Source organism: Bufo bufo, chromosome 3 (genome assembly GCF_905171765.1).
Source record: "Bufo bufo chromosome 3, aBufBuf1.1, whole genome shotgun sequence".
Taxonomy (NCBI): Eukaryota; Metazoa; Chordata; class Amphibia; order Anura; family Bufonidae; genus Bufo; species Bufo bufo.
In genome coordinates, this window is record NC_053391.1 from 557129738 (window position 1) to 557155029 (window position 25292).

At 44.9% G+C, this 25292-nt stretch overlaps 1 protein-coding gene across 1 annotated transcript; it reads right to left on the reverse strand.

Annotated features, from left to right (window-relative positions):
* Positions 1-4498: 4498 nt before the first annotated feature.
* On the reverse strand, positions 4499-25044 carry DDX23 (DEAD-box helicase 23). The gene is made up of 17 exons (XM_040425517.1): positions 24946-25044; positions 20132-20325; positions 19932-20015; positions 19693-19783; positions 19342-19407; positions 17680-17818; positions 11286-11419; positions 10859-10971; positions 9204-9347; positions 8179-8404; positions 7514-7659; positions 7172-7349; positions 6512-6754; positions 6285-6436; positions 6057-6165; positions 5556-5730; positions 4499-5292 (listed from the first exon to the last, which is right to left on the reverse strand). Exons 2-17 carry the CDS (start codon positions 20323-20325, stop codon positions 5069-5071), a joined length of 2418 nt encoding a protein of 805 aa, XP_040281451.1. The 5' UTR covers positions 24946-25044; the 3' UTR covers positions 4499-5068.
* Between the last annotated feature and the right edge of the window lie 248 nt (positions 25045-25292).

Sequence of the window (25292 nt, forward strand, 5' to 3'; positions counted from 1 at the left end):
CACGGTCCTGTTGAGGTTTCTACCGACCTTTGTTCCCAAAGTTCCATCATTCAGGAACACTAATCAGACCGTTACCTTACCGATTTTGTGTCCCTCTCCCGCATCTCCTGAGGAAGAAGCCCTCCATTCTTTGGACATCTCAAGAAATCTCAAAATTTACCTGAACAGAACTGGGGACTTTAGAAGATACAAAAACCTCCTTGTGTCCTTTTCAGGGAAAAACAAAAGGTTAGGTTTAGGCCTCTAAACCCGCTTTGGAGTAGGTGGGTGAAAGAGGCAATCCGCAAAGCTTTTTTAGCTCAGGATTTGGCTCCTCCATCCTTTGTCACTGCTCTTGTACAAATCTGTGCTGCAGCGTCTTGAGGCTCCCAAAGCACCTTTGTTAAACATTATCGCCTACATTTCAGGCGTTCTAAGGGAGTGGCGTTTGGACGTACCATTCTGAATGCCGCCCTCTCCTAAAAAAAAAAATTATAAATAAAAAGTGCAGGACCCTCCCAATTTGTTAGTTTTGCTCCTTGCTAGGTCCCCACTTGTGCTGCTGATTAGGACGAAAGGGAAGCGTTAATTTTAACGTATATTTTTTTCCCTTAGTCCTAACAGCAGCACACAAATTTCCCACCCGAGCTTCTTTGTTTTTGTATACTTGATGATAAAGCACTGTCTTAGGGGCGGGCGTCCCTTTATGGGGGTGGGTTAATTTTTTAATTTATCCTTGGTAGTAATTTTATCAATAAAAATTCCACCTGTCCTGCCAGTTTCACAGGGTAGAACGCCCCACTTGTGCTACTGTTAGGACGAAGGGAAAACAAACTTACGTTAAAATTAACGCTTCTTTGTACAGATTTCATCCTTTTCAATGCGTGAGATTTGTGGAAAATCCATACCAGAATCCACAAGTAACACATTCGGATTTTGGTGTGTATTTAGTGCAGAAACGCACAGAAATCTGCAAAAAAAATAAAAAAATACCCACATCTGTGTGCAGCCTAAGTGCACAATCAGCATTAGAGATGCTGCTTTTTTTTATAGTAACTGGAATTGTTGTTTGTACATTTTACTACTGATGTCAAATGAACCACAAACAATCCAGCTAAGCAATGTCAGACACGGTATGCTGCAGTTTTTAAAAATAGTACCACAAATCTTACAAACATATAAAATGCATGATTGCCACTCTACACAAACTCCTCATGGTCATGTGGATGGGGTGAAACAAGAAAGACCAGTTTAGAGAGCAGCCTATAGAATTTACAGTACATTTTAGCATAGCTACATCTTTAGAGGTACCTTAAAGGGGTCGTTACTTAATGTTATTATAATATAATTCAGCACAAAAATGAGTTACTTTCATATTTACTTTGTTATAAAAAAAAAAATGCCCCAGTTGTGAGATATTCTCTCAAGATCATTATAATGGCGCTGGCGGTTAATCTGTGTAGTAATGTGTACATCCACCTACTGGTCGCACATGCTCAGTTCCATGCTCTAATTACTAATTTGTATATGGATAAAAATACAGATTAGGGATGAGTGAATCGACTTTGGATGAAACACCACTTGGAACCGAACCAGAGTTCAAAAAATGTTTTTTTACAGTAGAAATTGATTTATGAAGTTATTATGCAAAGTCTCGCGAGACTTCGAAGTAATAACTTCGGCTCATAGGAGCCAATACGCTCGCTCCGTACAGTATTTAAATGAAGTATTATGTGAATCGACTTTGGATGTTTCATCCGAAGTCGATTCGCTCATCCCTAATACAGACAAAAGAAAGGTACAGGCCTACCAGGTCGTATGTCTGGTTTAATAGGGTTGATCCTGGTGACAGAGCCTCTTTGAATGAATATACAGTCAATGCAGAAAATACCAAACCCCATATTTCTGATTAATCATAGTTATGATTGGAAAATTACATAAGAAGGATACATCATTATCCGCCAAGACACCGCTGACTTAGAACAGATTACGTCAATGCAGAGAAGAGCCCAGCTTTACATATTCATGGGTCTTATTGGGATGGGGGTGGGAGGTGCACTGCGCCACCAATGATTAATACTGGGGGGCTTGGGGGGGCGCACCAATGAAGAGAAGTCTCTCAATCATTCATATACAGGAGGCGGGAGCTGGCTGCAGAATCACATAGCCGGCTCCCGACCTCTATGAGCGGTAGCTGCGATCCGCGGCACCTAAGAGGTTAACTACCGCGGACCGCAGCTAGTACCGCTCATAGAGTTCGGGAGCCGGCTATGTGATTCTGCAGCCAGCTCCCGCCTCCTGTATATGAATTAATGAAAGTCTTATCTTCATTGGTGGAGCGGTGGCCACAGCCCCTCCCCTCCTCTTAACTTCTCTCCTCTCATTGGCAGCAGCGGCATCACAGGGGGAGGAGACACTGCTTCCTTCTCCCCTGTGCTGCGGAGGGAACACAGAGAGCGCTGAGAGCAGCGCGTTCTGTGTTCCCAATACGTTATCGGTATATCGGCAAAATAGATGCAGATACCGATAACGGTCAAACTCCTCAATATCGGCCGATAATATCGGTAAAACCGATAATCGGTCGATCCCTACCAGAGACTGCCACGAAAACATTCCCCAAACCATAACGCTGCCACCAGGGCGTTTGTTCTCCGATGTTGTTCTGTTTGTTGAAGCTGAAAATGAGACATCAGAGAAGGCAACCTTTTGCCGATCGGTGGAGGTCCAATTCGGATACGGACATTAAAACTGAAGCCTTTTCTGCCAATGCAATTTTATAAACAGGGGTGCAGCGATCCGCTTCAGAGTAGGGTTCACTGAACGGTCTTAGACACCCATCTGGTAGCTCCCTGGTTCATTTTGGCAGCGAGCTGCTCCACTGTAGCGTGTTGTTCCGCCCTCATGCACCTCGGTAGCTGATATTCAGCTCTCACATCAGTGTCCCATGGTGCTCCAGTTTCCACGTCGCTCATCTGCAATGGTGGCATTTGTCTCCTCACAATACACTTTCAGTAATATGGCCACCCTGGCCTGAAGGCCAATAATCATGCCTTTTGGCAAGTCTAATAAACAGCCCCTTCTACCCATGACAGCAACGTGGGAGGCGTGTGCAGACAGCCTATCACATACCTTACATACCCAGCAGGCTAGCTCGCCACACATGACTTCGTTCATGTGCTACACGCTGCTGTCAAAAGTAGGAGGTGGTCAAAATAACGTGACTAGAATGTGTATCTGGATATCGACGTTCTGAATTTTGATGCAATCATTCTGGTACTTTCAATATTTTTGTACCCATTGCTTTAAAATAATCAAGCAAAAGCAGCTAACTGCATTAACCTCCAAAAAAAAGGACAAGTACCACTCGTCCAAGTAGAGGATTTATTTAGATCCACAGAGCTGCAGCCTATGGAAAGTATCAAATATACACTTCCAACACACGTATTTACAAGATCAAAGAAGTCACCATACAGTTATGTGTTTTAGTTACAAAAGAAGAACATATTGAGGAGACAGCAGGGATGTGATATCAGCACTCTGTCCAAAAGGTGGTCCAGTGCTCGAAGGAGACAAGGGGCTCCGGATTTTGTAATTATGGAAACAATGAATACAGAGATTCCATGTTCTACATCAAAAGGAATGATCACCCTAGAAGTCAAATGTAATGCAAGAGAATATGGAGTAAGAACCCACTATCTGCACTGCTCTTCCAACCAGTATTCATATACGAATACAACACATGACAATCCAATATAAACCCCTCAAGACAAGATCTCACTGCTTTTAGGAATATTTTACAAAAAAGTAAAAACTTTTGGAACAGTGGGGCAGATTTATGAAAGATTTCATGTCATTCTGTGGTCTTAAAAAAAAATATAAAATTGCAAATTATGACACACCCAATATTGTGACTTTTTGAGCTTCATGACAATTTTCTAAGGTAGCAATAAAGGGGGTGGAGTTTAGTGGGAGGGATGGCCTGCTAGTTTACTATCATTTACACCAACTTCTTGTGTAAATTATAAATGAAATCCATACCATCTTATAGCTGGCACACAGAAGATGTAATACATTTTGGACATCTTACTCCAGTGCACTTTTTTCTATCTAGAAGGTCTTCACTGCTCCTGAACAAAGCCCAAATGAGCCTGGATCTTAACATACAAGAAAAAATGTTCTTCTAAATAAAAGACGGTATTTGGACCAGCAAGGCATTCAAATGTGACTATAAGCTGGCATACATTTCAAGTTATAATTTATGCCAGTTACAGGAAAAAAAAAATATAGTAAATGGGACGGGTGACAGCCGAGCCTGCCCCTCTCCCACATGTTGGCACATATTAAACGTTACATCGCTTAAAGCCAAAAATCACTTGCAGACAAATTTACTTTTAGCTAAAATCCAGATTTGCAAAAGAGGAGAATGGATATTGAGAGAAGGCTACTTTCGCATGTGCGTTTTTGCTGGATCCGTCAGAGATCAGCAAAAACGCTTCAGTCATAATACAACCATCTGCATCCGTTATGAACAGATCCGGTTGTATTATCTCTAAGATAGCCATGGCAAATCAGTCACTAAAACCATTGTAAGTCAATGGGCGCCAGATCAGTTTTCTTTTGTGTCTGAGAAAACAGATCCGGCATCATCGACTTTGTTTTTCATGCCAGATCCATCTGAAGTGCAAATATTAAAAGGTCTCATCATTTGGAACCCATTGGATCTGATTGTTATCCTGACCCATGTATGAAGTGAATAGCAATACACTGTCTTGCAGCATTTTTCTGTCCGTGATGGGAACGCAACCAAACAGAACAGAATGCATTCTGTTCCGTTCAGTTTTGTCCCCATTGACAATGAATAGGGACAAACCTGAAGAGTTTTCCCTCAGGTATTTAGATCCTATGATGGATCTCGCTGAGTAGCCTAAATCTGTCCCACTGTGTTTTATCAAGAGAAGCACTTGTTATCTCTTCACAAATAACGCAGTTACTGGTGACAATATTCCTTAAGTTTCTAATGTCCGGCTCATATCATAAAAATCTGGAAGAAGTGCCAGAGATCAGTTTTTTTTATGCACCCAGGCACAACTCAAGCAAAGATAGTCTCTTCCCTTCTCTTCTTTGTGAGGATGGTACCAGGCTTATGCTGTGCATCTGGATGGTTGGCCAGCTCAGGTGGACAAGATGAAACCGGACTCTCGAGAATGGCTTGTTTAAGATCATAGAACACAGATGAGTCTTCTCTGGTGAGGAACGTGATGGCAACACCACTCTTCCCAGCTCTGCCAGTTCTACCAATACGATGGATATAGTCTGTGTAGAGAGAATGACAATTTTTCAGTAGTGTTACAAACTAAGATTCTAAGGCAGCTTTCCTATGAACATAAATCTATGAAGTGTATGCAATTTACAACAATATCTATCGATATTTCCTATGAACATAAATCGAGATAGAGATGACAGAGATAGAGATGACAGAGAGGATATATATATATATATATATATATATATATATATATATATATATATATCTCTCTCTCTATCTCTAATCTGTAATTTAAAGTAATGCAACTTACCTTCAATATTTTTAGCCATATCATAGTTCACAACCGTAGAGACATCATGAATATCGATACCTCGACCAGCCACATCTGTAGCTACCAGTATATCTTTAGCTCCAGCCTTAAGATTAGACAGGGCAAACTCTCTCTGCTCCTGCCCTTTACCACCGTGTAGTGTACAAGCATTGTACTGTGGAAAAAAGAAGCAAACATGTAAGAAACTGATATTTCACTTCCTTGTTACCAGTATGTCTGAAACGTTTAGACTGAAGGAAACAATGACAGTTTACACACAGAAAAGAAATTCTGTAAGTGTAAAACATGGTGAACAATTTCTCCTAAAACTGGCAGCCGTTTATCACCCATGGGAAGAAATGATCACGCATTTTGAGATCTGCTGTCAGGGAAGAGTTCAGAGACCCCCATACATATGTGATAGTCAATTTTAATGCCGACAAAATAGTCAGTCACTCTCAAACATTACTAAAATAACCAATAAAAATATAGGATACAGACCCCCATCTTCTCAAGGGACTTGGCCAGTACATCACAACCTTTCTTCTGGTTGACAAAGATAATAATTGGTGGATCAAAGCCTTTCTCCAGGATTGCAAGCAGTTTCTTCCTATAAGATGGGAGTGAAGTAAACATTGTCAGTATTACAAAATAGAATTAATTTAGTGCCGCAATTACAATAACCACAAACCTCATGCACTTTACATTATACAAAAAAGAAAAACGCACCTCTTCTCTCCTTCAGACATGAGGAACACCTTCTGTTCAACTCTCTCATGAGGCTTACCAGCAGAGCCAATGTACACTACTGCTGGACGACGAAGATAGCTTCTGGCCAGCCTCTCCACAGCCGGAGGCATGGTCGCCGTAAACATGACAGTCTAGAAAAAAGGATGTAAAAATGAATCTGTGGTAACACACAGCTGAAAGAAGGCTGGTAAAGTAAACACACTCACTTGTCTATATTTGTGCTTTCCAGACTCAAAGTTGGCAATCATTTTCTCTGGGTCTTCTGCCTCATCTGTGTCAGGCTTCTGATTGGTGACTGGCACGTGTTCTAAAATCTTTTGGACGTCTGGTTCAAAACCCATGTCAATCATACGGTCAGCTTCATCCAGTACCACGTATGTGCATCGACTCAGGACTAGGTAGCGGTTTTCTAGCACATCGATCAGACGTCCAGGAGTGGCAATCACAATCTTTAGGGAACAGAAGTAAAATCTCTTTATACTAAACATTTTGAAGCATGTGAGAATAAGACAATAGTTCATAAGATATGTCATTTCACAAAAAGAATTCAGGCTCGTTGTGTCTCAGGGGAGCAATTTTAGCAGTTGAAAAACGACTTAGTTTTGTAATAAACCACTGTCATGAGACTGCTCCTCAGCACTCCTAAGATCTGATTTGGTACAACGGTACAATAGTCTTGGTGCATCTGTTTCAACACACTGCCAAGGCATACAACCTGCTAGTTATGCATGAAAAATAGTTGCTTAAACATGTATAATGCACTGTGCAGAATTGTATGATGGGGATTAAAAAATGGCTTTACATGCCTTATTTCAACCAGTCCATAAAAGCGTACACAGAGGTCGTAATAGCCAGACAGGACTCACCTCACAGCCCATTCGCAAGCGGAATCCCTGGTCCTCACGAGAAATACCACCAATGACAGCTACAGTTCGAATACCCAAAGGCTTTCCAAACTTGATTGTTTCCTCCTCAATCTGCTGAGCCAATTCTCTGGTTGGAGCCAGAATAATTGCATAAGGTCCCTGATCAGACTCCTCAATTCTACAAAAGACAATGCATTCGGGAATTAGTCACCATGAAATTCAATTAAGCAGAACACCACAATATGGAATATAATCAGTTATTTGATCCATATTATATCTCAAATGAGATTTGTTAACATCCCATTACATGAGACTACCTGGAGAACAACAATGGTATCTGACCTGTCAATCTTGGGTAGAGTTGTGATCCAGACCAAGAGCGGAATGAGGAAGGCAGCAGTTTTACCACTGCCAGTCTCAGCCACACCAATGATGTCCCGATTCTGTAGACCGATAGGAATGGCTTGTCTCTGAATAGGAGTGGGATCCTGAAAAAGTTAAAAAGCAAGAAAAATTTAAGATAATTATCAGGGAAGTAAGCGTCTAATAGTTCATATAAAGATGAGCTGGTAGTAATGTGCTTTTACTACAAATAAATGTCTGTACTCTGCCTACAAATGTAAAGCCATCCCAGACAACCCCTTTAAGATAACACAAGGCAGGTTTTTGCGCTAACGCAACTTTCCACATACATTTGTAAATGAAGGAAATTTTTAAAGAGTTTGTTAGAAAAGGCCTAATAATTTATAGCATTACTTATAGTATTTTATTCTGTTCCTACTTTCAACAGTTTCACACATCACCAGTTTACACAATAGCTGTCCATATATATTAGATAAATCCCAGAGGGATAACCCTACAATCTAATTGGTCACAATTGTACTCCAGCCGTAAGTGTTGGGGAAAACCAGGATAAGGAATGCAGAATTTTGAGTGTTTGCTGTGAGCTCCTCTTTTAGATCCATCAATAAAACACACTCATTTCTGAATATAATTGAAGAACAAACCTTGTAGCCACACTTGTCAATAACCTCCAGAATATGTGGTGGTAAGGAGGAATCAATCCAGGAGCGGATGGGGTTGGGGATTTTGCCACCCTTGGTGGTGATGCTGTAATCCTCTCTGAAGATACGCCAGTCTCTGTCGGTCATTTCATCAAGTTTCTTCTGAGACCAGTGTCTATCATCCCACCGCTGCTTAGCTTCTTTCTTCCTCACCTTACGCAGCCGCACCCTGTAAGTGCACAATATGCACTGTTATTCCTGTGTGTTAGTCATGTCAGACCTTTACGTTCTGCATGTTAGGACTATGAGATCAGAAGTCGAACAGAAAGACAACATTGACATAAAAAAACTTAATATATTGCTCGAAATTAGGGGAATTTCTTCATTCACAAAGACAGTCACTCCAGCCTTTACAGGTTTAGGACCCATGCACATGACCATATTTTTGCTCCGCATCCGATCCACATTTTTTTGCAGATCAGATGTGGAACCATTCATTTCAATGGGGCTGCAAAAAACGCTGTGTACTGTTCGCATCTGTATTTCCATTTTAAAAAAAAGAAAGAAACATGTCCCATTCTTGTCTGTTTTGCGGACAGATAGGACATTTCTATAGATGAAAAAAAAAAAAAAAAATTATATATATATATATATATATATATATATATATATATATATATATATATATATATATATATATAATTGCAACATGCACACAGCCAGTATCCATGTTTTGCTGATCTGCAGTTTGAGGACCGCAAAACACATACGGTCATTTACATGGGGCCTTAGAACAAGTACAATATTTTAAATATAAGAAGCAAATGACTAAAAACAAAATAAAATAAATCTCCACTCATTGATGCCAGTATGCAGTGCTACACAGCAATCCTTGGTTGCAAGTCGTGGGGAGGATTGCTGTGTAGTCCCAGCTTTAATGTCTGTTTTGTCAATAGAATCATTTAGATGACAGACATTGTAATGCAACATCTTCTTTCACAATTGATGACTCCCAGAATGCTACTTACTCCTCTTGTTCCTTCTCCTCCAAAGTCCTCCTCTTTTCCATTAGGTCACCATAAAAGCGGGACTGTTCACGCTTCTGTTGTTTAAGATCTATACCTGCAATAAAGCCACGGCCAAGAAGCTGAACATGATGTCGCTCTTTATACCTGGAAGAAATGTTCACAGATTTAATTATATATATATACATATACACACACACACATACAGTCAGTTTATTCTGTTCATTATATTTTATTCAATGTATGCTAGCAAGATTAGAAAAACATCACTAATGCAGTAAACTAGGTAAAAATACACACTAAGGCGTCTTCCACACGGGCGTTGCGGGAAAATGTGCGGGTGCGTTGCGGGAACACCCGCGATTTTTCCGCGCGAGTTCAAAACATTGTAATGCGTTTTGCACTCGCGTGAGAAAAATCGCGCATGTTTGGTACCCAAACCCGAACTTCTTCACAGAAGTTCGGGCTTGGGATCGGTGTTCTGTAAGATTGTATTATTTCCCCTTATAACATAGTTATAAGGGAAAATAATAGCAATCTGAATACAGAATGCATAGTAAACCAGCGCTGGAGGGGTTAAAAAATAATAATAATTTAACTCACCTTAGTCCACTTGATCGCGGCCCTTCTGTCTCCTTTGTTGAATAGGACCTGTGGTGAGCATTAATTACAGGACCTTTGATGACGTCACTCCGGTCATCACATGGTACGTCACATGATCTTTTACCATGGTGACGTACCATGTGATGACTGGAGTGACGTCATCAAAGGTCCTGTAATTAATGCTCACCACAGGTCCTATTCAACAAAGGAGACAGAAGGAGATGCCGTATACGCGATCAAGTGGACTAAGGTGAGTTAAATTTAAAAAAAATTAACCCCTCCAGCGCTGTTTTACTATGCATTCTGTATTCAGAATGTTATTATTTTCCCTTATAACCATGTTATAATGGAAAATAATAATGATCGGGTCTCCATCCCCATTGTCTCCTAGCAACCGTGCGTGAAAATCGCACCGCATCTGCACTTGCTTGCGATTTTCACGCAACCCCATTCACTTCTATGGGGCCTGCGTTGCGTGAAAAACGCAGAATATAGAGCATGCTGCGATTTTCACGCAACGCACAAGTGATGCGTGAAAATCACCGCTCATGTGAACAGCCCCATAGAAATGAATGGGTCGGTATTCAGTGCGGGTGCAATGCGTTCACCTCACGCATCGCATCCGCGCGGAATACTCACCCGTGTGAAAGGGGCCTTAGGGTAACTGCACACATTGCAGATCTGTATGCAGAAAATCTGCATACAAAATGCACATAAAGCAGCACTATTTGCAGTTTTGATCCTTTTTTGTGTAGTTCTTTTTGCGGATTTTCTGTTTATGTTAAGAATCCCAATGAGGTCTATAGGGAAAACCGCTGTACATAAGGTGCAGAATTGCACAACATTTGATATGCTGCGGATTTTAAATTCTGCATGGCAGGTTAATTTTTCACACGTAAAAAAATATGTAAAGTGAACACGAGATTTGTTATATCTATTCAATTTGCTGTAATGTATTCAGCTGCTATTTATCTGCAAATCAATGCAGAAAAAAAAACGCATGTAACTCACAATGTGCAGTTACCCTTATTATGTGTACAGTAGCCTTCACTTACAGAGGGTTGTAATCAATAGACGTGTCCTCCGATGCATCCCATTCAAACACAAACTTTCTGTCATTCAAATGCCGAGTGCGTCTTCTCTTCTTTATACCTCCAAGGTAACGTTCCTAAAATGATGAGGAAGATTAATTTGGAGGACAGTGAGCACTTTTAGAAAAATTAGCATAAATATATATATATTCAATCATAACTGTACAGTCATTTTAAGATGATCTTTGATCAACTGATTTGCATTAAAATCCAGTACAAGGAATTTACATCATGAAAACAAATGCTTCTTGGGGAGAATGTGGTCAGTAATACAGCATGCATTACAGTTTTCTAGAATTTTTTGTGATGAAAAAAATATATATAATAAAATGTGGTCCATATAACAGTGTGTAAATGACTCCAACACCAGCAAGCACATATGGAACTTCACCTTTATAGCCTGAAGTTCCTTGGTCTTATCCTTCTCTTCTCTGACTTTCAGCCTTCCCTCATCCTCTTCATTGCCATTATTTTCCCGGTCCATTCGCTCTCTCCGCTCTCGTCTCTCCCTTTCCTGAGGATCCTCTGAAAATTAGAAACGTAGACACCAAGACAAATTAACCAAATGAACGTAGTTTACAGTTAAATAGACAATGGTTTTATATAGCTAATTATAAAGTACAAAAAATGAGATTTTTGTATAACTTACCAGTAAAATCTCTTTCTCGCTCTTCCTTGGGGGACACAGGAGACCTTGGGTATAGCTCAGCTCCCTAGGAAGCGTGACACTAAGTGAAAACTGTTAAGCCCCTCCTCCAGCAGCTATACCCTCAGCCTGCAGAGAGAGACTGCCAGTTGCGTGTCCAAGTAGTGAGAAAAGGCAATGACCAACAATGTGGAACCAACCAGCCAACTACCCAACGGGGTAAACCAAGACTGTAACCGTGTAGAAAAAAAACTAATGAATGGGTGGGAGCTGTGTCCCCCAAGGAAGAGCGAGAAAGAGATTTTACTGGTAAGTTATACAAAAATCTTGTTTTCTCGCTTATTTTCCTTGGGGGACACAGGAGACCTTGGGACGTCTGAGAGCAGTCCAAGAGGAGAGGGACCACAGCTCTAAGGCGAAGCACCCGTAGGCATCAAGGAACCGCCGCCTGAAAAAAACCAGGCGGCCCAAGGCAGCATCCGCCGATGCATGATTATGCACCCTGTAGAACTTGGTAAAGGCATGCAAGAAAGACCAGAGGCCGCCGTGCACAAATGTTCGGCCAAAGCACGATGTCTCTGGCCCAAGATACACCGACCGCTCTGGTGGAACGAGCGGTGACACCGAAAGACAGAACCTTGCCCCTGGTGCGGCAACCTCAGCAATAGCCAAATGATGAAGCGGCGAAAACCAACTAGGAGGCCAGCAACCCTATGCGCGGACCTTCCGTTACCACAAAAAGAGTCCGAACAACGAAAGGAGGTCGGTGATCTCCAAGTAAATCTTCAAGACCCGAACAACGTCCAAGCAGCACCGTATCCGTTCCCAGGGGTGGGAAGGGGAGGAGAGGACAATGGCCTCGTCGAGATGAAAGGCAGACACCACCGTCAGAAGGAAGGAACGGGATGGAGAACAGCCTTGTCGCGGGGAAGGACAGAAAAGGCTCGGAACAAGGAAAAAAAGGCCGCTAATTCAGACACCCGTCTGAGAGACATGATGGCCACAAGGAACAGGACCTACAGGACAGAGGAGCGCCGAGAGCACAGAATTTAGTTCCCAGGGCGCTACCGTGGGACGGTACAGAGGAACCAATGAGCCACCCCATGGAGGGGCCAGGGGACGCCGGAGGAGGATGGATAGCGCCGACACTTGACCCTTCAAGGAACAGAGTCCCAGGCCGGACTGGAGAAAGGACCGAACCGTGGGGAGAGAAAGGCGGAGTGGGAGGACGTCCGGCTTCCCACAGAACCGCAGGTAAGATTTCCAAGACAAGATAATAGACCCTGCACGTGATCAGGCGCAGACCAGTAGCACAGGCGGAAGAGTCCGGCAAAGCTGGTTCATCGTCCCACGAGCAACTCCGTCCCGTAGCCACCCGGAGTGGGGGAACAGAAGAGCGGACGGAAGAAACCGAAGGGGTCCGTCCAGTAGCCGACAGATGCCAGGACAAGTCAGGCTAAAGTCCATGTCGATGGTGCCACCGGAGGAAGGGGTTCTACCATTCCTTTGAGGGAGGTTTAAGGAAAATAATTGACCGAAGAGCAGTCCTCAAGCAGGGACAACAGCAGAAAGTGATGAGGATGGCCTTGCTGTAGAACGCAATGCAGCTACCCCCAGTACAACAGGAAGATAATAGTCGCGGAACAATAAAAACGGCAGGTAAGGCAGAGACAACTAACCTCGAGACGGATGAGGTATAATTGAGGGCACCATCACTACCTCAGACCCGAGCGAACGGATAACCAGTACAGGGAGTGAGAGGCTACGGCCTACCAGTTAAGGCCAATATGGCAAGGAATAGAAGGTAAGTGCCGGAAGCGCTACCGTTACCACTGTAGAGACCCAGAGTCAAGCCTGGGGGTCAACTTATCGAGAAAGTAAGTTTACAGCAGGACCCCTGCCTAGAACGGAAGAACGCAATCTGCCACAAGAGTGAGGACAGAACGCGGTAGGTACGGTAAGCGGGCACACGGCCAGTACAGCGAGGGAGACGGTCCGAGGTCACAACAGGAACTCCGGAACCATCCAAGACAACAACCATACTCTCCCGAGGAGAGGGCTGTGAAGGAACAGCCTCTAAAGCCTGACCAGGGCAGAAGCCACATCGGAGGGATATGCCCTGAGCAGGAGCAAAACAGAGCCGGCGAGAAGAAGCAGTCGAGGCAGACACCGGCATAACCCCTCCAACAGAAAGGAAGAGTGGGTAACAGGGTAGTCAGAGTAGGACAGCTCAAAGGCAGAATACCCGATACTCTGTGTGTCGCCCAGCTCACCGTCCTCGCAGAAGGTGAACACCCTGAAAAACCCAAGGTGGAGGTCCCCCGGACCTGGCATAACCGAAGCACCCAAGAGAAGTTGGGTGACCCTCCAAAGGAGAGCGGCCCTAAAGTGCAGAGGGCGCCCATAGGAAGGACTCATACCACACCACATCCAAAGAGGAAGGAATGGTAGTAGGTGAGGTAACCTTAGTCCCGCCAGAGCCAACGTAGAATTCGAAGGGCGCTGCAGACAGCCCTCTCGTCCATGAGACCGATTGCGCAGGGAAGCAAAGCAGCAGGAGGACAAAACGGGTACACAACCAGGAGCCATGAACACTCCACAGGTGGAAGGGCCAACGAGCATGGTGGATACTGCCACAAGCGGAACTGCAAAATACTGTCCAAACCGAGAATGAGCACCGCCTAGCTCGGTGCACGCAGAGAGCAAGTAGACCACGTCCGGACCAGGTGGAAGCAGAATGATCTCTTCGGAGAAGAGTGTAAGGCGTGCAGTTAGTATCGTATCCCAAGAGAAACACGTATGTCGCGGGAGGAAGGGGGACATACGTACGGTCAGCCCCGTAAGCAGTGAGAATGCCAACCCACCTACGGGAGGAGAAGGCATATACGGCCCATACAATGCACAGAGCGCGCATGAATGTTCACCCACTGTAAATATTCACTCTGGGAAGGGGGCCAGCGACAGAGCTCCACAGTATCTACAGAAGTTCAATATGCCGCCTGGAAGGGAGTCATGCACAAGACTAGTACAGTATGCGATGGAACGCAAGCAGTCCGCCTAGAAAAAGGGGGATATGCACCTGGCAAACACTGCATTCGGCAAGAGTGTAAAGGCCCGCCTAAGAAGGGGGTGATGCCCAAGACCAGTACCGACTTCAGAGAAGTAGGGCATACCATATTCCGCCCAGAAGGGGGTCATGCACATGGCCGCATTTTTTATCCAGTAGGAACGCAGGAAGTCCGCCTAGGGAAGGGGGACATGCACATGGATACCAATTGCATTAAGTGATAGGTGGATTATTGCACTAACACCGTATCCCGTGAGAGTGCAACTACCCCGCCAATGAAGGGGGACATGCAGGAGGCCAGCACAGCACGTACAAGGTCAGCCTCGAGTCCCTTGAGCGTGCAAAATTCCGCCTATGGAATGAGGGGCGGTCATGCACATGACCAGCACCGCATCCAGTGGGAGTGCAAGTATACCACCCAGGAAAGGGGGTCATGCACATGGCCAGCAATGTATCCGGTGAGAGTGCAGAATTCCGCCTAAGGAAAGGGGGTCACGCACGTGGTCAGCACCACTTGCACATGGCCAGCAACGTACCGGCGAGAGAACAACCACAGGCAGTGAGCGCATTATGCCGCCTAAGGAAAGGAGGCATGCACATGGCCGGCATCGAATCCAGTGAGTGCATAATTCCGCCTATGGAAGGATGTTGTGCACTTGGCCATCACCTCCAGTGAGTGCAGTTTTCCGCCTATGGAAGGGGGACATGCACATGACCAGCAGCGGATCCAGAGAGAGTGCAATATTCCGCCTATGGAAGGGGGGCAGGCACATGGCCAGCAGCGGATCCAGAGAGTGCAGTATTCCGCCTATGGAAGGGGGGCATGCACATGGCCAGCAGCGGATCCAGTGAGAGTGCAGTATTCCGCCTATAGAAGGTCATGCACATGGCCGGCAGCAGATCCCGTCAGGATGCCGAAATCCTCCTCCACTCCACCCAGGGAAGGGGGCATGTACTTTGGCCAGCGCAGTGTGCAGGGAGCGCCTACGGAAAGGGGGGGGGGGGGGGGGGGCATGCACCTGGCCAGCTCTACCGAGATCAGGCTGCAGCGTCCAGCGCAGCCAACAAGAATTCCATAGCGTACCCTTTGGCACAAATTTATTCTATTTTTTTATTTTTTTAAATGACACAGCCTCTCTGAGAGGCAGGAAGGGGCCACCATGCAGGCCCATGAGAAGGCAGGGGGGCCTCCTCTATACGGGAGCCGGACCATGGAGATGGCCGCTACCTAAGGGGTTAACTTGGTTCCGATCTGGGGCCGGCGCAGCGATCCCCTGGGGGAGGAGGAACCTCCAGGCGGGAAGAATTTGTGCCTGGGAGAAGTTCCCTCCCCCTGCAATTAAGGCCAGAATTGCAGACTAGTAGGCCGCGAAGCTGGGGCCTAAATTTGGTGCGCCCGGCCGACCGGGATGCGCCGGCGGTCGACCAGGGTCTGGAGAGACCCGGAGCGGCGCGAAGGCGTCCGCATGTACATGCCGGCAGCGGGTGCCCAACCGGCAGGCCGGAAGAGTCAGGGGCCCGGAGAAGAAGAATTGTGGCCTGGTAGGCCGCGAAGCCGGGGCCTAAATCTGTGGCACCCGGCAAGTACCAACGTAGGGCTGGAGAAGCCACTCTCTCACCATCAGCCGTCTTCACCCTCGGTCTGTTCCAGCAGGGTCGCCCCTTCAGCTACTGACACCGTAGTGGCAGGACGCTGGAAGAGGGACTTGGCGTGCGGGCGACCCTTGCGCTGGCGGGATGCAGAGCTAGGCTGCCCTGATCCACCTTGCCTTCTGTGGGGGAGGCAGCAGTGCAGGTGACCGACACTGGCGCAGCTCAACCCCGGGAGAAACAGAGAGGTCTATTGCGTCTCTGTTGTCCCTGATGGTCTGGAAGAAAAATAAAAAATAAAAAAATTTAAACAAGGAGAAAACAGCCCTGCAGAGCAGGGAGTGTCTTGCCTCCTTGGACACTAAGCAAAAACTGGCAGTCTCTCTCTCCAGGCTGAGGGTATAGCTGTTGGAGGAGGGGCTTAACAGTTTTCACTTAGTGTCACGCCTCCTAGGGAGCTGAGCTATACCCAAGGTCTCCTGTGTCCCGCAAGGAAAATGGGCAAGAAAGGATGGTTTGTGGTACAAATTCTTCATCTAGTCTGTGGGTACTTTGGTCTACACACATTAATGGCTATAGAAATATGTCACAGCCACACATACTACATTTACAATCAAATGACAAGAGACCATTAAATATGGAAATGCCTATATTGACGTTTACATGGCATATCCAACACCAGTATTTATCACCAGGCATGTTATCAGAGGGAAAGATCCATTTTGACAGCATAAGGTTTGACAACATGAAGCAAACAAGTCTTCAAAATAGTAATCTAATATTAGGTCAACACCTGAATGCACCACACTGTACATGTACGGCAAAATGGGCGGGTGGTTCATGCACTGTGCGGTACATCAGCAGCAGGCGCAAGCCGTAATATACAGCTGACACCCTGCTGCAATGGCCAAATTTGTACAGAATTGCAACCCTGGCTGTTTAACCCCTTAGATGTCACAGTCAAGAGTGACAGCAGCATCTATGGAGTTTATCATAGTGTGACACGCCTTCATAGACCATATCCCCACCTACACAATCGCAGGGTGCCGATGGATTGTCCTGTTAGCTGGGGGTCTGAAACATCTGCAGCAGTGACAGGGCCACAAGCAGCATGTCACCACTGAAGCCAGTCACTGATTGCAGCAGGCATGTGACCATGCCCATGCGACCATGCCCATGCTGTGGCAGAAGTAAACATGGCACAAGGACCAGAACAAGGACATGCAGGAAACAGCACAGAAGATCTGAATGAATCTTCTGTTTACAGAGGTAGGCTAGGGGCTCTTGAAAAAAAAAAACATATTCCCAGAGAACCACTTTAAAGAGATTACTTAATGACCAATTTGATAAATCAGAAAGTTGCCTCTTTGGTGCATCTAATATTTATTTTTCGATTTTACAATAATGTGCTATAAGAATTGGTATATAAAGAAAATGCCTATTGTAGATGACAATATAAAACAAACGCGAACTGTGTATTACCCATCATCCTCCTTCCAAGATCCTGAAACTGCTTTCTTTTCTTCCTTTCTTCTTCTATTAGCTTCTGTCGATCTTCCACCTCCAGTTGCCTGCGTTTGATGGCTTCAGCCTCCCGTTCCGCTTTGGAAAGGAATTTTGGCTAGACCATGGTAAAAATCATACAGACATACACTAATTATTAGAGACTAGCATATTTACAGCAATCTCAGCATAAAAATAGGGTGCTCTCCTTGGTGCTCTTTGAATGCTTCAGTCATGCACCTCTCCTCAGACCCTGCACTAGGCCAAACGCAGTACAAATAGTTTTATACAAGTGTTCCTTAAAAGGGTCCTTTTTATCAGAGACATTTATGGCATATGCACAAAATATGGCCATAAATACCTGACATATGCGGGTCCCAGAAAGGTGACCCACATCTGTATACCAGAATGGGGTCCTCCTACCTGCTGAAGTGGCAGCTGCATATAGAGAGGTAAACTGCGGAAACATCCAAGCTCACTGTGCTACATTGTTTCTGTAATTCCCATTCACATCTATGGAGGTTACGGAAACAGCAGGGCACAGTGAGCTTGGCCGGGACCTGCATCTATCACATTAAATGAGACTAGCCCTTTAAAGGCAAAAACGGTCATCAAATATGTCTCCCTAAAAACACCTGATGTGAGCTCAGCAGCTATATCTAATGTTGTTCTATATCCAAGTGGCCACAATCTGTAGAAATTAGTCTTTTATTAATAATTAAACGAGTCCCTAGGTGCATTGAGCGGGGTGCCGTTGCATCCAGAGGCTCTGCTCACTCAGGCTGTGCCCCTACCGCTTTGACAGGGACAGGCAGTCAAGACATAATCACACCTGGCCCCGAAGTCACACCTGCCTGCACATTCACTTCACTTGTCGGCTCAGTACAGTAAATAGGCTAGCCGGCTCATGGAATCAGTATTACGCTGTGTGTGACGCAGTACAGGATCCTTCCTTTGGCCTGCAAGCTTCTTTACTGTATTGCACCTGTGCTGACTAGTGAGGCAAACATGCAGGCGCAAGAGATCAGAGGCCAGCGTGAATATGTCTTCAAATAGGTGAGGGCACGGCTTTGCCTGAGCGGAGCCTCTGGGTGCAACTAAGTGTGATGGTACCGTTATCGTTGCACCTAGAGGCTCATTTGCATATTAAAAAAATGCCAATTTCTACAGATTACTAGCACTTACCAGCATGGGATCAACAGCATTAGATTCAGCCGACTGGCACCTGTGTTGGTTGGTTTTAGCAAGACTTATTTGGTGACAGATTCCCTTTAAAGACTAGGTAAACCTGCGACCCTGAGAACAAGGAGTACCCTAGTGTCCTCTCCGAAAGGAGTAGCAGCTCTCATTTTGGTCCACTGCTACATTCATTTCTATGGAGCAGACAGCACTGTCTACATCAGCCCCATAGAGGTGAATAGAGCAATGGACTGACAAGAACACTACTGCTCTGTTCAGAAAGGGGACCCCCTGGTCATTTGTTATTTATCACCTAACCATTTGAAAATAAAAAACATTCCCATGAGATTATTAGGAAACATAGCAGAGCTCCTTGTGGTTGCCCTGATCACATCAACACATGACAGTTCACAGCAATGTATAGGTTTGAAATGAATCGCCAGTTCTGAAAAGAGGACCTACCTTAGACTCTGCCTCCTCTTCTTTTTTCTTCTTAGCCAACAGCTCTTCCAGAGAAAGGGGCTGCGCCTGAGACACAAACACACAAGTATTCCTCAGTAGTGAGCGTCAGTGTACAACGCCTAGAGCCACAAACTCACACCAGCTTTTCCCAGATTAGCACGGCGGTGTTCACACATTGTGGTCAAATGTTTGCTGCAATTTAACAAAACTGCTGTCTTTCATCTGTGATTTTCAGAAAATAATAGAAGAAAGCCACTGTTTTCCAAAACCGCAGCAAAAAAGCATTCAGGTGGCATTGTGTGAACACAGCTATTGTTCTGACCTCCACTTCTGATGGGTCTTAGCATTTACCTTAGTTTTCTTTTCTTGTGCATCTTCCTCCGTTTCCTTTTTGATGTCTTTTTTCACCTTTTGGTCTTTGGTGCGGCTGGGTGAGGGACTTCTACAGATAATAAAAATCAGGCATGAGGAAAGAGGAGCCTCAACAATGAGGTTTCGACATCGAGCCTGTAGGTCACAATTTGGATAGTCCCACGCTAGAATACACAAACACATCCTTGAAGCTCATTTAGTCAGCAAGCCCATTTTACCTGGATCGTTTTTTGTCTTTGTCGCGGCGGTGGGTATCCTTCTCTCGACCTCCATCTTTCTTCCTATCTTTTTGCCTTCTATCCCTGTAAAATATATGAGCAGAAATATTCCACACATGATCAAAGTACACTACGATCCCGTTATTTCAATAAAAATATAGCTTATATACAAAACATGGAAATATCTAGTCTGAACCTACCTATCATTAGATTTAGACCGAGAACGGGAACGGCTGCGAGATCGCCTCCTTTCCCTAGAACGATGTCTCTTCCTGTCCTTTGATGGAGAAGATTTCCGGTCACGGTCTCTCTCACCAGACCGAGACCTGGAGCGCTTGCGATCCTTTGATGGAGACCCATCCCGATCACGTTTGTCAGTCAGCTCCCCAGCCATCTAAATCCAATAAATGGAGTCAGATTTTGTTATAATGATAATCTCCTTCCTACAGAGTCAAGCATCTAATAGCTACGGCTACAATGCCACTTTGGTAAGTAATCTTTCCTTTACATGTTTGGCCAAAAGGGGTGGTTTGCCAACCTTCCAACCCTGCACAACCCCTTTAAGATCACAATGCTGTGCTGGTAAACCCCAACTAATGACAGCGACTGCGCTTAAGTTGTAACTTGCAATTTAAGGCTACATTCACACGTCAGTATTTTTCTATATCCCGATTTTCGGACCGTTTTTTGCGGATCCGTTGTTCCTGAAAATGTTTCCGTATGTCATCCGTTTTTTGCGGATCCGCAAAAAACGGAAACATGTATAAATTTCAATAAGCAAATAAAGTTGTTTGGATTTCTTTAAAAAAAAAATAAAAAAAAAAAAAATTTAAATGTAATTTCCAGGAACGGAATCCGCATAAAACGGATGACATACGTAATGACATCCGAATGTCTTCCGTTTTTTGCGGATCCATTGACTTTGTATTGTACCAGGATCCGAATTTTGCGGAAAAGAATAGGACATGTTTTATATTTAAACGGACATGCGGAACGGAACAACGGAAACGGACAGCACACATTGTGCTGTCCGATTTTTTCCAGGACCCATTGAAAATGAATGGGTCCAGATCTGGTCCAGATCTGTTCCGCAAAAAACGGAACAGATCAGGAAAGAAAAAACGGACATGTGAATGGACCCTAACACAGCATGAAAGCCAACAGAAACCCAAACCTGCAGGATTTTCACTGCAACCACATTCCCTATTAGCTGCAATTTCAATGGCGCACAGACATAAGCCGCCCTGTAGCGCTGGGCTCACGCCCCCATTGCATTAAACATGAATGAAATATATTCCAGGCAATCATTCTGAATCGGTGTTAGGCTACATTCACATGACCGAATGTATATTGCAGTCCTCCAAAAATACGGATGACGTCCATGTGACATCCGTGTTGCATCCGTTTTGTTTTTTTTCTTGCGGACCCATTGCAACAATGCCTTTCCTTGGCAGCAAAACGGACAATAGGACGTGTTCTATATTTTTTGCATTGCTACGGAACGGACATACGAATGCGGACAGCACGCAGTGTGCAGTCCACATTTTCTGCGGACCCATTGAAATGAATGGGTCCTCATCCAATCCGCAAAAACAAAAAAACGGAACGGACACGGAAACTAATTACGTTTGTGTGAATGTAGCCTTAGTACCACAGCTAAAAGAATGAAGGTTACAGAAGCGTATTAACTTTCTGATCTGTATGTTTTTCAGTCTCATTATATACTTCCTCGTCAGTGGATGTCAGTATTATCTGACCACTTGGATAATATGCATATTTCTGGGAGAACTGGGACTAACAACATGAGTTCTGCCAGGATTTACCCAATGTGTACTGGGAGATCTTGGACTGATTGATTTTCTACCTGTGACAGCTACTTTTCTCTCTCTCCCCACTAAACATACAGGACTGGCCAAGTTGAACCCGCTTTAGGCCATCAGATTTCAATGTCTATGGTAAGCTTCAGCTCCCGTCTATACATACTGGGGCATAAAGTCTATGCAACAACCTGCTCTCCGGTGACATTAAAGGGGTTGTCCGGGTTCCAGATACTGCTGACTTATGCTCAGGATAGCCCATCAATATTAGAGTGGTGGGGGGGTGACACCCAGCACATCCACCAGCGCGGAAACTAGATGAAGCTGGAAGCAGAATGCTCTGTCCATCATGTAGCGGCCATGCTGGCTTCCGGCAGCTCAGTTTTGATGGCCACTACACAGTGGATGGAGTTGTCTGCTTCCAGCTTTGTCCACTGTGTTACTGCTGGTGGCTGATGAGGACAGCTAACCGGGGGGTGGGTGTCAGAACCCCCACCTATCTGATATCGATAACCAATCCAGACGATAGATCAGGTATCTCCACCCCTGGCAAAACCCTTTAAAATTGCAAATGTTCTGCTAGCAGTCACACCTAATGATGGCGAATGTAGCCGTGGCCTGGGCTCCTGCGGACTGTGGCATCGCTGTAGCACGTGGATCCACATTCCCCATTATTAGTTGTGAAGTAGAAGAGACTGCAACCTTAGGCTTGGCCTATATGGTGACTGCGGCCATGATAAATAACGTTAGAGATGTAGCACAACATACATGACAAGTAATGAAAGTGAACGGGGTCGTGTTGCCAAGAGCCGCCAGTCGCAATAAATCCAGCAATGAACGCTAAGCTACATCGCAGCCAAAGTAGCATGAAACCACAAGTCATCACGGAGCTCTAGCCTTAGGCTACTTTCACACTAGCGTCCCTCAAGAACTCTTCTGTTACTGATAATACAAACGCCTCCATACGTCGTGAACAGATCCGTATTATCTTTAACATTGCCAAGACGGATCTGTCATGAACTCCATTGAAAGTCAATGGAGGACCGAGCCGTTTTCTCTGGCACAGTAGAAAACGGATCTGTCCCCATTGACTTGCATTGGGGAGCAAAGATAAAATAAACGTAGGAATTACGTGAAGTGTTAATCTTTATTTGGTTTTCATACGCGGGGCAACTTATTTGTGTACATGTGACGCTTCGGTCCTACATGGACCTTTTTCAAACACTAGTTGCCATAAGAAGAGAAGAGGGAAAAGTGGTTTGAGGAAGGTGACTTGTCAGGAGACCGCATGGTGACAAGTGGTCTTTGCTTACTATGGGGGTGGGACCCCACAACTAGAGTGCCCAACCAATAGGACACGAGTGCCACATCCCACTAAAAGTATGACTTGCATTGGGGGTCATGCTGGATTCGTTTTCCTCCGCATCCCAGGACGGAAAGCAAAATACTACATGTTGCGGTATGGAAACGCAACTAAACGGAACAGAAAACATTTTGCGGCATTCCGTTCAGTTGTTTTGTCCCCATTGACAATGAATGGGGACAAAACTGAAGCGTTTTTTCCCGGTATTGAGCCCCTATGACCGATCTCAATACCGGAAAACTAAAACGCTAGTGTGAAAGTAGCCTTACTGCTGTATCAGTGTAAGGCCGTGTTCACACAGTGTTTTTATGATACAGGATTTTGCTCTGTTTTAGGAGATGGCCATGTTAACAAACAGCCGCCCCTTTGAGCTAAATGGGAATCCAGGCCATACGTCAAACATGTAGATAAATGTGCATCCCAAAAAAAAAAAGAATAAAGATGTCCAGTCTTAAGGCCCATTCACACGTCCGTAGTGTATTGCGGATCTGCAATACACCCGGCCGGCACCCCCATAGAACTGCCTATTCTTGTCCGCAATTGCAGACAAGAATAGGACATGTACTATTTTTTTCCGGAGCCATGGACTGGAAGATCGGGGGCGCGCTCCGGAAAAATGCGGATAGCACACTGTGTGCTGTCCGCATCCATTCCTGCCCCATAGAGAATGAATGGGTCCACACCCGTTCCGCAGAACGGATGCGGACCCATTCTACGGACGTGTGAATGGACCCTTACACTGGTTCTCACACACAAACCGCAATGGGTGGCCACATGCGGAGAAGACCCACTGAATGGGGAAAGCTGCAAAACCGCAGCAGAAATCTGAGGGTCAGACTACAATTTGTAAAACAGATTCCACGGCAAACACATCAGATTTTTTTCAACACTTGCGTTGTTAATTCCGGTATTAAATCCGGCAGAGGACGCGTTTTGATTTAATACATCTGGATCCATCCGCTACGTTAGGATGCGGTTGTGTGAAACCAGAACAAAAAAAAACGGATCCGATACTAAATACATTGAAAGACAATGGGTGCTCCTAAAAAACTGATCCGTCACCATTGACTAAGGCCTCTTGCACACGACCGTATGGCTTTTTCAGTATTTTGTGGTCCACAAAAAACACGGATGACGTCCGTGTGCATTCCGTTTTTTGCGGAACGGAACAGCAGGCCCGATAGAACAGTACTATCCTTGACTGTAATGCGGACAATAATAGGACATGTTCTATCTTTGAACAGAACGGAAAGCATATGGAGTACCTTTGTTTTTGTTGCGGATCCATTGAAATGAATGGTTCTGTATACGGTCCGTATATGGAACGCAAAAAAACATTGTTTTCAGTGACGGATCCGTTTTTATGACCTTTCACAAAACGGAGCGCTGCCGGAACGGAAGACATCCTGATGAACGGATCGCTTCCCATTCAGAATGCATGAGGGCTAAACGGAAACGTTTTTCTTGTACTGAGATCCTCTGCCGGATCTCAATATCGGAAAACAACAACGCAAGTGTGAAAGTAGCCCAACATGGCTGTGTGAACACGGCCTAAGTCTTTCCAGTGATCGGTTTAATTTTCTGTGAAACATACGGATATCTAAAACATTATCAATGCAGTCAGCATTCACCAAGTGTGAGCAGAATATATACAAGAGCAGTATGGATAGAGAGACAGGATATAGATATAACATAGGTAGGTAGTCATGCACACACAGCCGGTAACTTCTGTCCGGTACCGCCTCTACCATCCGTTATCGCAGCGGTACATTACACTACTTGCACTATTCCCGTCCCTATGAGGAGGAGACCCCCGCGAGTTTCTACCTCTCACCTCTTTATTCCGGCGCCCTGGTCACTTCTTACGTTGTTACTCCGCTCTCACTAAGCCGCCATGATTCTCACGCTGCCGCGCTGCATGCTGGGTGACCGGACGTAAGAGGTACGTGATACGTCAGAAGAACGCCTGGCTGCAAGACTACATTTCCCGGCGTGCATTGCTGTTTCTGGGAAAGTTCTCGTGCGCGCTGACATGAGCTGTTTATACCTCCTAGTGTCCATTTAGTGTAAATCATGTGGCACACTGATATAAAAAAAAAGTTATTAATTATCTTTAGGGCCCCTTCCAAAATTTGGTCTCTCATTAAAAAAAAAAAAAAACACCATAGAAACTGCTTATAT